We start from the raw sequence: 14,113 nt of genomic DNA, 5'->3' as shown, positions 1-14,113 counted from the left end.
AAGTTTCAAGCTCTGATTCAAACTCTTTCCCACTCAAGGAAGATCGAATATGCGTGCGATACTTGCGGCTCGCAATTCACGTCACGATTTATGAGATCAGAACCGATTCACAAACACTTGACATCTGGAACCCGTGAATGTTTCCAAAACATCACATATTGGGCCCTAAAACTAATCAGACGGACTGAAGACAGCCATTCAATGTTTTTCGATCCGAGATTTCTTTCCTACTCTGCTCTAAAATAATATAGTTATTCCGGTCAATTAGCCTACGAAACATGTGCAACAAATTTGCATACCATTTCGATGTCGCAGGAAAAAGTAGTGCAAATCATACTTTACAGCTCCTTTATCTTCTTAAATGAAGAAGTCGATCAGTAAAATGGAGAAAAGCGTGTGACTTTGTTCCTGTCGTGTTGTTTTGAGTGTTCGTGTTTAGCAGCGACGGCTCAAGTCAATAAGCCAGTGTGACACTGATCAACTGTAACTCGATATGCCCTTCGATGATGTGGGTAACGCGCACGTGATCCTGGCCAAGCACTTGTGCGTTCAGGGCGCTTTTAGAAAAGTAGTGCTTGTGGGCCAAGCTACGAATACCCTGGTGATGATGACCTTGACGAGCTTAAGGACTGTTCAAGAGATCTGAGAGCCCACCTTTCCAGCCTTTGTTTTTTCCGCGAAAAAAATCGACGTTCAAGTATTAGTGTCAGTTTTTGGTTTTTTTTTTTACTTACAGTAATGCAGATCCCGGAACGTGGATTTTTTGTGAAAAAAAATCTATCCATAACCACCATCCCCACAATTAATAATATACTAGAAATACGTGACTCGCAAAACCTCGCGAAGCTGGGGCTGGGTGGAAAACCCTCTTTACTCGTACTGTAGCATCAAATGAGGAGATTAAAAGGGGCATAGGAATTTTTTTTATGAGCATGGTCTTTTGTTAGTTCCACAGGCTAGCTTGCGGTTGAAAATCTATTTCTGACGCGACGTAATCTACAACGGGCGTGCAGCGCTGTCGTGTTCGATGAATTTATTTCCAACGGAAAATTATTTTAGCGCGGCCACAAACGTGTAATTTCTTCAATGCAATCTTTCACAAAAAAGATTTCTAAAAGAAAGGGAAAAGATTCTGGAGAGATAGTTCTGTATCCAGTGAATATTGATGAACATTGCAGTTGAAATTTGATCATGCACGCATATTTTTTCCGACGTATGCAAATTTTGCTCCACACGACGCCAGATAGTCTGACGTCATTCTGCGGTTGAAAATCTATTGCTGACGCGACGTAATGTACAACGGGCGTGCAGCGCTGTCGTGTTCGATGAATTTATTTCCCACGGAAAATTTGAAAATTATTTTACCGCGGCCACAAAACGTATAATTTCTTCAATTCAATCTTTCACAAAAAAGATTTCTAAAAGAAAGGGAAAAGATTCTGGAGAGATAGTTCTGTATCCAGTGAATATTGATGAACATTGCAGTTGAAATTTGATCATGCACGCATATTTTTTCCGATGTATGCAAATTTTTTTCAGACGACGCCAGACAGTCTGACGTCATTCATACTTTGTTTGCGCACTGTTGCCAGGCAACTGCAGCACGGACACCTTCACGGAAATATATAAACATACATATATATAAATATATGTTCGGCTCGAATTCGCACGGCTTAGCTCCCGAGCGCGGCCTTCGGCGGGCCTTCGGCCCGACAAATTTATTAACCTCGCTACGCTCGGGCCTTTGGCCCTCGCTTCGCGAGGAAAAATTTGAGGGTATCAGAGTAGTCTGAGGGTATCAACTTTGAGGGTATCAGAGTAGTGAATTCCCCACCGACCAACGCGACCTCCCCCATCCCCATCCCCTCTGGCGATAAGCGTCAATTGTGGTTATTGTTTACTTTCCCAAACCGGTTTTATCGTTGTTCCTGCCGGTTTCTTTCAATTTTCGAGAAGATAGGAATCTTGCCAGCCTTGGTCTGTCTGGTGATGGCCACGAAAACTAACTTATTGCTAGCGCAAGCGGGTGAGGGCCGTTACTACCTTATTACTAGCGGGTGAGGGCCATATTTCATGCTATTATTTTTTTCACAGAGGCGAGAAAACGGTCTAGGAAAGTAAACAATAACCACAATATTATTGACGCTTGTAGCTAGGGGGTAGTATGCTCTCAAATATACAGATTTCATACTTTTAATTGTAAGGATGGCGGTTATGGATGTTTCTTTCTTTCTTTTTTTTTTTTTTTTCGCGAAAAAATCGACGTTCCAGGGTATGTATAATTGAAGTAAAAAAACGAAATGACACTAAAACTTGAATTTTTTTCGCGAAAAAAAAAATCAAAGCTGGCAAGATGGGCTCTCGCATCCATTGTACAGTCTTTTAGCTTGACATGGTTTTCATCACCAGGGTAGTCGTAGCTTGCCCACAAGCAGTACTTTTCACTATTTACAGTTCCTAAAAGCGCCCTAGCTTGTACGCGCAGGATTCCATACCGAAATGCCTGGTCAGGATCACGTGCGCGTTACCCACATCACCGAAGGGAATATCGAGTTACAGTTGATCAGTGTCACACTGGCTTATTGACTTGAGCCGTCGCTGCTAAACACGAACACTCAAAACAACACGACAGGAACAAAGTCACACGCTTTTCTCCAGTTTACAGATCGACTACTTCATTTAAGAAGATAAAGGTGCTGTAAAGTATGATTTGCACTACTTTTTCCTGCGACATCGAAATTTGTTGCACATGTTTCGTAGGCTAATTGACCGGAATAACTATATTATTTTAGAGCAGAGTAGGAAAGAAATCTCGGATCGAAAAACATTGAATGGCTGTCTTCAGTCCGTCTGATTAGTTTTAGGGCCCAATATGTGATGTTTTGGAAACATTCACGGGTTCCAGATGTCAAGTGTTTGTGAATCGGTTCTGATCTCATAAATCGTGACGTGAATTGCGAGCCGCAAGTATCGCACGCATATTCGATCTTCCTTGAGTGGGAAAGAGTTCGAATCAGAGCTTGAAACTTGGTGCAAATAAAGTTCTTTTCTTCGTCTTCCGATATATGAGATTTAATTTAGAGAAAATGACATACCAGAAACAGGTTTATTTCAATGAAAATAGGCATTAGTTTCAAGGCCATTTTGAGTAGCGTACACAAATCTGCATTCTTTAGAAAGCAGCCAGCGAATTTGGCATGTTTGTTGTATTAATTCTCTTGTGAGATGGTTGGTCTAGGTTTGTGTAAAGTTTCAAGTTCATTGGGTTATTTTACACCGTGAACGGGGCTTCGTCCTTTGACCTAAATTTTCGCGGTGTTCATCGGCCCGTGACCGCACCTAGGCCGCATTTCAAACTCTTGCAATTTTCTCAAAAAATAAAATACCTTGGAACTTTAAAATATGATTTTCGAAAAAAGTTAATCCAAGGGTATCTTCAGACGAAATATCAGAAATTCGACCAAGTGGTCGCTGAAATGCAGTTCTCGATTCTTACAGGCAGCCGCTCTTAACACTCGAAACCTCAGCTTTAAAAAATCTCTCGCTGACCAAACTACCTTATCAACTATGTTCATAAAACCAAACATTCGTCTTCAATCCCGCAGCGACACAACTGACTCAACACCACAGTTTCTTTAAAAACTAGCTCCTTATCTACACTGCAAATCACTTTGCCAATGGAAAGCACATTCCATGCGCTGCTGTAAATTTTTAAGCTCGAATGAATTTCATGAGCACAATCATATTGATCTCTTGTGACCAGTGAAAGGGGTATTCTAGAAAGTCGCTTTTGTTTTGTTCGGCTCTTTGTTGATTTTCTTGGCCGATTGTCATCCAGTCGTAACGGGAAATTCTGTTTGCTTCACTAAGGGCTTAATTAGCCAAACTAATTGTAAATCCCATCAAACTTAGTAAAAGATCAAGCGTTTAGTATGGATAGACATATTCGGCCAGGCGTAAAAACACTCACCCGTAACCAAAACCAACATACAATTTTCTTGTTCCTTAACGTACAACACAGTTGGACAGTATTGCGCATGAGCAGACCAGTATTCAGGACAGTATTCAGTAGTTATTTGTAGATCACGTGGTTTGCTCTTGTCCAATGAGAAGGAAGAAAATATGCATGGAATGAAAATTGTAATTATTCGAAATGAAAAAGACGGAACTTAACAAAACAACCAATTTACGGTCGGCATCCTTTTACCAATGCCTCGTGTTCTAAAATTATCCGTTTTTTAAAATTGCTTTTGGGAAATTGCTTGTTTTAATATTGCTTTCAGGGAATTTGCCTATCTTTAGAATTATTCATATCAAAGGATTTTGAGGTTTTCTTCGTGGAGAACTAACGAGAGAGTTAACTGTCGGGGTTTGGAAACAATCCAAGTTTGTTTGGAGTATTTTCGTGGTGGCAGTACAAGAGCGGAACAAAAGACGCAGGTATGCCGCAAATTCAAACAAACAAATGAACAAATAATTTTATCTCTCTCCTTGTTCTCCGTGGTTTCATTTTACATATACGTATAGAAATTTCTTGTATGGGGTTATAAATTTTAAAAAAGGTCGTTCAGCTTAAGAGAAAGGATTCCAAACTCTTTCTGGTGGTAATTGATGAAAATTTGTAAACACAAATAAGTCATTCTTCTTTACGTCTTTTAGTAACTAAACATAAGGTTATCTACCACGAAGTTTTATTACATCCATAATAGGTGTTTTCAGCTGTAAGGCTGGAAAAATTAGTGACCTTTTAGTAACGAACTATTTGATCAAGGCGCGCGACTGCTCACACTTTTTAGCCGAAACTGGCATAGTGAGTTGTATCGTCCTCATTAAAATCTTGGTTCGCTCGCGCGACTTGACACCTTTTGAGTTCCTTGTCATTAGCTCAAATATTTCAAGGTAGATTTTACTTATTTCTTCAACCTTAAACTAAAATCTTTTTCGATACAAACCTAGTTCACTTTAGTCATTCACTTTTGATCAAGCGATTTCATTTTCTCTATCGGAATTCGAATCTTAAGGAATTCCAAGTTTTACAATATTCTCTTCAGTCAATAGAACCTTTTTTCATTTAGTATTATTTTGTTCGTGGAACCCTGAGCAGCTGGAGACATCTTGTTGGAAACTTAGGCCCCGTTTATATGGAAAAAAGTTGTCTCGGAAAAGAGGGTCACCCTTCCAGCCGAGTCAACTTCAGCGAGCCCGAGCCAACAGCGCTCGCGCATGCTCTGATCGTCTCGCCTTGATGTAGTTGACCTGGCTAGGGGAGCCAAAGTGCGGGGCCTTAGCTAGAACTTTTGACATAAAGAGAGCTATCTTGTAAACGATATTCACCCGGAAGTTGTACTTTGCGAAGCACACGTCCGAAAAGATTAAAGAAGTTGAACACCATCTTTGACGTCCGAGTCCTTTCTAAGTCTGTTGTGTTACAGTGCTTTCCATTTGCCAGACCGGCCACTCTGTAAATTCAATGCGTCACTTTAAAGGGATGGTCCTGCAAAATCTTGTAAAATAATCACTATGAAAATGTTACGCGCTATTTTTATTCTTACACTTTTGTGCTCAAAAAATAATTTTCGACATAGCGGCGCTGGCGATGATTTCTGATCAGATAAGCTTACTACAACTCGAAGCGTAAAATCTTTGCCGTGAACTCTTGAATTTCCACTGTTTAAATTAATTGTCGAGTATTCTTTAGAAGTTATTCTATCGATTTACCGTTTCAAAAAGATTTGTTTTTGTTTGAAAACGGAATATTGGAGTCTTGAACAACTCTGCCGCCATTTTGATAGCTGTTCCTAATATTCTAGTTAGTTCGCCGGGACTTGCAGTTTTAAGTGACGATGCATTAGTGTGAGGTCAATAAAGAAGAAATCCTAGCTTAAATATCAGCGCTGTACGGGATCTTACCTTTCAACTTGACTACAAAGACATAGATGTTCGTTCTTTAGCCGACATTGATGTAAGCCATGTTCAAGGGCTTCATTCCTACTCCAAGCCCGCGGTAAACATTAATATTGACATTTTCTAACAAACATAAATTTGCAAGGATAAATGTTGTATCCGAGACTGAGAGGAAGAAGCGATACTTTGTGATTTTCTGTTTCATTCATTTATAATTCTGTCAAGTTCTGCTAAGAGCTGAAATACAAACATGCCTTGGAATCGTAGCGCGTAGTATTAAATTGCGAAAAAATAGTTCGGTGTAAGTAGGCAGTGTCCTTAAATAATGGGGCTGTTCATCGCTTTACGGCTTCAAATTCAAATTTAAGCTTATCTTCTGAAAGTGAATAAAACCTCTAGTAAAAAAAAAAACAACTAAAAAAAAGAAAAATTAAGAGTAACGCTGTTCGACGTTTCGATGTTTCAAACATCATTCAAGATTGAAGAAAAAGCACGCAGGAATGCTATCAAATGAGACTTCATTTATTCAAACTCAACTCTTTTTAGCAACTACATCAACTTTTTCTTCATTCTTGATAATGATGTTTGAAACATCGAAACGTCGAACAGCGTTACTCTTAATTTTTCTTATAAAATGCTTTAACAAGCAACTGACCATCCGAACTAAAAAAAAGCACTTAAAAAAGGACTTCCAGTCCCTTGAAAATTCGTTGAAAATTTTAGTTACAAGACCTGATATATACATGAAAAAAATAATTGTAGACAAAATAGTTGTAGTGATTAATAGAATAGATTATATAACGCCTTGAATTGTGTACAGCGAAATAGCTGAAAGATTTACTTTGATATAAACTGGTTACTTTAGCACGGTTACAATTCTAATACCGGCTCCAGTTGTTCAAAGTGGATACTTAAGTAGTTTGCTATCTAGCGGATAAAATGTACTCCAACCAAAGCTTTTGACAAGTTTTTTATACAACCCCATACTTAAATTACACAGACGCTCCTACTTTGTACACAAATTGTAAGGCTATAGGGAAATTCCTGCACACATTTATTCGCATCATAGCGACCTATCCAGTCGATAAAACTATCCGCTCTTTGAACAACTGGGGCCAGGTCTCTTAACTGCATTGAGAAAAGAAATAATTAAATAATTTCTTATCTGCATGTTAATGCGCTTACTACATTTTAACACCATAAGCGACGAAACGACATTATGGTCGATTAGTTGGCGCCTTTTATTTTTTGCAGCAGTGCGAAACAGCTTGGACGCGCACTTTGGGAGTTTTACTTCAGTTGAGAGAACGAAACCACTCAGCTTTGTGACTTTGATTCCCAAAATTCATCTGGTACCAATCCTACAGGCAGTACGTACGTGGTTCAAAAAACTTTGCCAGTTCCTCGCCAACCACATTATAACAGTGGACTTTTTGGTTTGAATTCATAAATAGTCCTTCAAAACCTCATTAATAATTCATAATCCCATTGACCTATCAAATGGTCGATAATACATCATGTGCAGTGATTTTATATCGATAAACCTCCTCCTTACTAGTATGTTTGACTATAAAAAATTGCGATAAAACATTTCGTAAAAACATTATAAAAAGGTTAAAAAACACGACGTTTCGATGTACATTACATCATTATCAAGTGAAATTAAAAATGCAAGATTGCGGCTATAAATACAAAAATGGACAATAGATATTAATTAAAATAGTAGCATTGAAGAATGCTACCGGTTAAACAAAAAGTTTCGCACGTATAGAGTCCGTTTGAGTGTTCAAGCAAGGCTTAAGTTTCTTGATGTACAGCATTTCAAATACCAAACAATCAAATTTGCTTTGACACTTTCTCAAGATGTTAAAATGGCCCTGATTCAATAGGTGTTTGCTCCCGTGAGCTTCAAGAAAATGTTTGCCAATTGCCGAGTTCTTGTGCTCAGCAACGCGTTGAAAAAGGTGTCTGGCTGTATAGCCGACATAATCTGCATCGCACAGATCACATGAAAAATAGTATACAACGCATTGCTGATTCACAATCGACGGCTTAACTTCCCTAGGCTTAAGATCATGTTCTAATTTCCTACTAACAAAAACTGGCTGCAATATGGGGCCAATCTTATTACTTAGGTCGTTAAATTGCCTGCGAACCGCATTGGCAGCTACTTGATCCTTAAAAGGAAGGATAATTCTGATCTTACGACCGCCTTCAGGCTTCTCTTCCGCTGCCTGTTCCGATACATTACGAAGAAAATTACTAATGATGGAATCTATGAGAGCCCTAGGATAATCTAGGCGACTGAAAATTGAGCGCAATTTGTTACATTCTAAATTGAAAGCTTCTGTTGTGGAACATAGAGCGTACGCGCGATGTAACATTGTTTTCACTAAAGACACCTTGTATCGTTTGTCGGTATGGCTATGGTAATGCAAGATCTTCAGAAACTTATCAAAAGGATGTCATCGAAGAGGAATTGAGTTTCAAACTCTCCCAGCTCAAACACCTCAGAGAAGAAGTACAGAATGCTTACAAAGATCTCCGAGATAAATGCTCTTTGCTTCGCTTCATCGCCATCTTGCGAACATTGAGTGTTCTACGCAACAACCAGTACGAAGAAATGATGAAGGGCCATGTCAGCAAAATCTCGCGATTAATATCAAAGAAGCTTGATGTCAATGAGCATATAAACAACCTATCTTCTTATCGCCTTACGTTCTTCGAGAAGCTTCTTATCTGCAGAGGTCTGAAGTTTTCAGTACCACAAAAGGTCTCGCCCATCGACATACATGCGAGCTTTGAGAAAGCATATTGGAAAATAGAGCCGTTGTTGGATGATTCTGAGAAGGAACTGGCAAGCTCAACTCTACGCTCAATCGCCTTGAACTATATCCATCGTACAAGCCCCAAACCACCAAAGGCTCTTTTGAATGCTCTTAATCGCTTGAAGAAACGTGACGACATCATAATCACCAAGCCTGATAAAGGTTCTGGCGTAGTGGTAATGGACAAAACCGAATACATCCGTCTTCTAAGCGCTGCCTCAATCGATAACACTTCTAAGTTCGTACATGTTGATGAAAAGCGACCAAAGAGGCGTGGACGTCCAGCTCAACATTTCCACCCGCTCTTACAGAAAGAAAAAGAGTTGCGCACAGCCTTACGTCAAATTCTACCTGAAGAGATCGCTAACTCGCTTTCTCCGAAGAGTTCCAGATTGTCACACTTGTATGGCCTTCCGAAGACCCATAAAGCCACACTGAGTATGAGACCCATTTTATCAGCAACTGGCGCCTACAATTACAATCTCGCCAAATGGCTCGAAGAGAAACTTAAGCCACTCTCCATCAATGACTACACAATCACTGATGCCTTTGCTTTTGCTGATGAAATCCGTACCATTTCCGTGAATGAGGATGACATCTTAGTCTCCTATGATGTGACATCACTTTTCACCAACGTACCTTTGAGTGAGACGATTAACATCCTAGTCCACAAAGCGTTCACCAACGATTGGTTCAACAAGACCTACGGCCTTAACTTGCAGAAGGATCAGCTTGCCAAATTACTGGAAATTGCTACAACCAACCAGCTTTTCCAGTTCAATGGTCTTTTGTACGAACAGACTGATGGTGTGGCCATGGGCTCCCCTCTTGGTCCTCTGATGGCTAATGTTTTTATGTGTCACCTGGAAGAGAAGCTCTCCCGTGATGGTCTGATGCCTGACCTGTACAAACGTTACGTGGATGATACCCTGGCTAAAATGCCTAGTGGTGACGCTGCCTCTGAGTTTCTCAATACTCTGAATGGTCTCCATCCCAGCATGAAATTTACAATGGAACTCCCTGTCAGTGGTAGGATTCCTTTTATTGGCATTGAAATCATCAAGTGTGGGACTAAACTTGAAACTCAAGTTTACAGGAAACAAACGAACAGTGGCTTACTCTTGCATTACCATAGCCATACCGACAAACGATACAAGGTGTCTTTAGTGAAAACAATGTTACATCGCGCGTACGCTCTATGTTCCACAACAGAAGCTTTCAATTTAGAATGTAACAAATTGCGCTCAATTTTCAGTCGCCTAGATTATCCTAGGGCTCTCATAGATTCCATCATTAGTAATTTTCTTCGTAATGTATCGGAACAGGCAGCGGAAGAGAAGCCTGAAGGCGGTCGTAAGATCAGAATTATCCTTCCTTTTAAGGATCAAGTAGCTGCCAATGCGGTTCGCAGGCAATTTAACGACCTAAGTAATAAGATTGGCCCCATATTGCAGCCAGTTTTTGTTAGTAGGAAATTAGAACATGATCTTAAGCCTAGGGAAGTTAAGCCGTCGATTGTGAATCAGCAATGCGTTGTATACTATTTTTCATGTGATCTGTGCGATGCAGATTATGTCGGCTATACAGCCAGACACCTTTTTCAACGCGTTGCTGAGCACAAGAACTCGGCAATTGGCAAACATTTTCTTGAAGCTCACGGGAGCAAACACCTATTGAATCAGGGCCATTTTAACATCTTGAGAAAGTGTCAAAGCAAATTTGATTGTTTGGTATTTGAAATGCTGTACATCAAGAAACTTAAGCCTTGCTTGAACACTCAAACGGACTCTATACGTGCGAAACTTTTTGTTTAACCGGTAGCATTCTTCAATGCTACTATTTTAATTAATATCTATTGTCCATTTTTGTATTTATAGCCGCAATCTTGCATTTTTAATTTCACTTGATAATGATGTAATGTACATCGAAACGTCGTGTTTTTTAACCTTTTTATAATGTTTTTACGAAATGTTTTATCGCAATTTTTTATAGTCAAATGTTTTTCTAAGTCTTTGCTTCTTCGTTTACTAGTATGTGGTGTTTTATCAGCTGATGAAACACTTCTCGTTAGTATGCAGTGTTTTTCTCGTATGCTAATTTCCAACGTTCACAAAAGCATAATTGTTATGAACTCCATTGACACACGCTTTTCCAGGAATGTTTTTGAAGCTGTTTAAAAAACTCGTAGCACGTTTTTTATCGGGTTTAAAACCACGAGGCGCAGCCTCACTCCTGCTAGTTTTTTAAAAATTACATAAATAGCGTTCATCACTTGATTTTTATTATCTTTCAATGATTTTTAATGCACGCTGCTGGTTCCTTTATCTCAAGCTTATTATTTCTGGGGTTTCAACCGGAAATTTTACCTGTCTCACGTGCTCGCGTCTTACTAGTTAGTGGACCTTGTAGCTTTTACAGAGAACCCGTTGCTCTTCGTAGAAACTTCAGCAATGCTCATGCTCCCAAAATAAAATCACAAACAAACAAAAAGGAAATAAGCGCTCGCATAAGATCATTAGACTGTATCAAGCCAAACATCACAAGAAGCATTTCTTTATCCCACACCAGTTTTAATAATTGTTTCGTTACAATGTTAGCAAGTTTACTTTTACTCCAAGGTTTGTTTCTCAGTTAATGGGAGGCAGTCTATTTGCCTTACCAAAACCATTGCCTGCAAGAGGGCCGACCCAGCAAGCAAGTCCTTGCTCATTCAGTCCTGCATGTGATTTCGCATAACGTTTTTTCAGCATTGGAAAAGGCTTCCCTCTTTCTAATTTGGGATAAATATGGGCTTGTTTCATGTTTCTGTGGAATAAATTAAAAGTTGAACCTCGACGCTGCCGTAAGCGACCAACCAAAATGTTAAGTCTAAGTCGTTATATGAAGTCATCGTCCCCTTCTTCAAACCTTGCAGGAAAGTTTTGAACGTTCTTCGTACCGTCTAGGTTCGATTTTCATAACTTTTACGCTCTTTAAGGGAAAGGGTGGAAGGGAGGGGGGACTACTCACAACATAACAAAGCTACGAAGTTAAAATATGGTTTTATGAACTGGGTTGATAACTAAAGTAATTTGGCCGCCATAAAGAAATTCAGGAGCTCTCGAATCCGGCTTTACGGTTGCCAAATTACCTTATCAGCTCAGATGATAAAACGGAACATTCGTTTCCACTTCCCACCGACGACGCCCCACAGTTTCTTCAGAAACTAATTGACCCCCTTAGATTTATAAGGAAGATTCTAAAGCATTGTTATCCAATGAAGATAATGCCGTAAGCAAGGGATGATGAGTTTATGCTAGTTTGAGTTCCTGACCCATAAAAGCGATTAGAGCAGGGCCTATTTCAAGAAATTAATATGAAACTTAATTAATCTGACATTTAGCGATCGCCGTGGGATAAATTTTGTATTAGAAATGTAGATCATTCAAATTTTTTAACGAAACGAACGAGCAATATTGTCTTCATGTTTGAGCATTTATCTCTCGATTAGAATCGATTAGGTTTGACTTTTTTTCGACGAACCCTTTGTCACTGACAGAATTTATTCACCCGGCATAAAAAATAATATCAATTAATTTCTCTTACAAGATTCTTGTTCTCGCTAAATTGTACAATACTTGATATTTTCTGTTAAATTTCCGGGTAAATTTCATACAAACCTCTGTCATTTGTAAGTAACTTACCCGCTTGTGTTCGATAATCGGGTAATAAAACGCCATGTCGGCTTTGTCCCATTACGGAGCTTGTTTCCATCAAACACATTACCAAGGCGAATACAAGAATACAGTTAAACCAATTCATAGCGAAAAAAGAAGGAACTTGTCTTGCTTGACACTGATGTAGCCTGTAAGATATTCCATTGATCAGATCGGGTCCACCATAGCCGAATTTATATTATTCGAGTTGTCGAACGCACTCGTATAATCCGTTTCATCTGTACTGCTAGTGATAAAAAGAAATAAGTCGGTCACTGAAACGAACTGGAAAGGATCCCTGTCGAACACATTCATATAATAATTGATTACTGCTAGTTGTTATTATTGGGATTACTAAGTAATGCAGGGCGATATGAAGCCGAATTATGTTGACGTCTCCATCGAAATTAAATGAACGTCATTACCGTGCGAACTTCGGTTGTAAAATAAAACTCCGCGAGAAATGAACCGTATTTATATGTTTATGACGAATAGACAACATTACTTGTTCGTTATAGTGGCCTGTAAAGACGAATGTTCTTATTTAACGTTACTGGATCAATATCCTGAGCATTGTGTTATATTCTATGTTTTTGTCAGGTAAATAGCATCTATTTTAATAATAAAATAATAAAATGGGCAGATTTCTGAGGAGATGACAAAGATTTAAACCAAGTTGTGTAATTGAAACATGCCTTCCATTACTGTGTATCTCTTAGGTAAGTTTTGGAAAAATCATCCAGTACACAAGGAAAAAAAATTAGCTCCATTTGATCTTATTCTTGCAATTACGGGTGGTTGATTGACATTTCCAGAAATGTAACATTTATCTTCTCATACACCGATCTTTACTCCAAACCGATATCCCTTTGCTGCTGATTAAAATTTATTAAAGTTGTTTTGAATGCACACTTATTATATATAAATATCGAAAATGACTTCGTCGTTTTGACAAGTGGAAAAGGGCCGCATATGACGAAATCAATCTTAATTGTTCCTTAGGACGAATTTTCTCAGTGTAAGTTCCTGACTCAATATATCCTCAGCGTAATGTTATATTCCAACGAGTGTACTTTAGCCACTACATTTATACAACAGTTATACCATTTTAATTACTTACACACATGAAAATGTAAATTATAGTACAATGGAGATTTTAATTTGTATCAGACCACAAAGTGTTTTAATCAAGCAAGTTGTGTAATTGAATCATACCTTCCGGACGCTTGTGTGGCTTGGAAGAAAGAACGCAGACATGGTATCAAACCAGCTTTAAAAACCCGAAACAACGCAATTCATATCTTGTACCTATTTCAAATAACGAACTTACCGGCCTCGACTAGCTTCAGCTCTTTGCGGGTAGGTATATAATCACCTTGTAACTGTCTGCTTTAATAAAGTGTTGTTGTTGTTGTTGTTGAACTTATGACTTTATCGATTCAAGAAGCCGTGTTCTAAGTTTTGCCTAAAAGTTTGGCCAGACTCTATGGTGAATAAATTCAATATCTCAAAATTATAATACAATTGGCAGATTTCTGAGGAGACGACAAAGATTTTAATCAAATTGTGTACTCTGATTGAATCATGCCTTCCACTGCTGTCTTTCTCTTAGGAATTCCCAAGTTTTGGAGAAGATAACAAGTTTAATAGTAAAAAAAAATGGTTCTATTTCATGATCTTAGTCTC

The 14,113-nt window shown here is 38.8% G+C and overlaps 1 protein-coding gene across 2 annotated transcripts; it reads left to right on the top strand.

Annotated features, from left to right (window-relative positions):
* Positions 1 to 7,469: 7,469 nt before the first annotated feature.
* On the top strand, positions 7,470 to 10,756 carry LOC146462909 (uncharacterized). Of its 2 annotated transcripts, XM_085085024.1 has the most exons (2): positions 7,470 to 8,039; positions 8,753 to 10,756. In XM_085085024.1, the coding sequence occupies exon 2, from the start codon at positions 8,912 to 8,914 to the stop codon at positions 10,544 to 10,546; it is 1,635 nt and encodes a 544-aa protein (XP_084941150.1). In that variant the 5' UTR covers positions 7,470 to 8,039; positions 8,753 to 8,911; the 3' UTR covers positions 10,547 to 10,756. The 2 variants fall into 2 exon arrangements, with proteins under 2 accessions (XP_084941150.1, XP_084941149.1); XM_085085023.1 differs by lacking the exon at positions 7,470 to 8,039 and having other exon boundaries at positions 8,355 to 10,756.
* The last annotated feature ends 3,357 nt before the right edge of the window (positions 10,757 to 14,113 follow it).

Source organism: Pavona decussata, unplaced genomic scaffold (assembly GCF_977016875.1).
Source record: "Pavona decussata unplaced genomic scaffold, jaPavDecu1.1 SCAFFOLD_184, whole genome shotgun sequence".
In the NCBI taxonomy this organism is placed as follows: Eukaryota; Metazoa; Cnidaria; class Anthozoa; order Scleractinia; family Agariciidae; genus Pavona; species Pavona decussata.
This window is presented reverse-complemented; position numbering and strand designations above follow the sequence as displayed.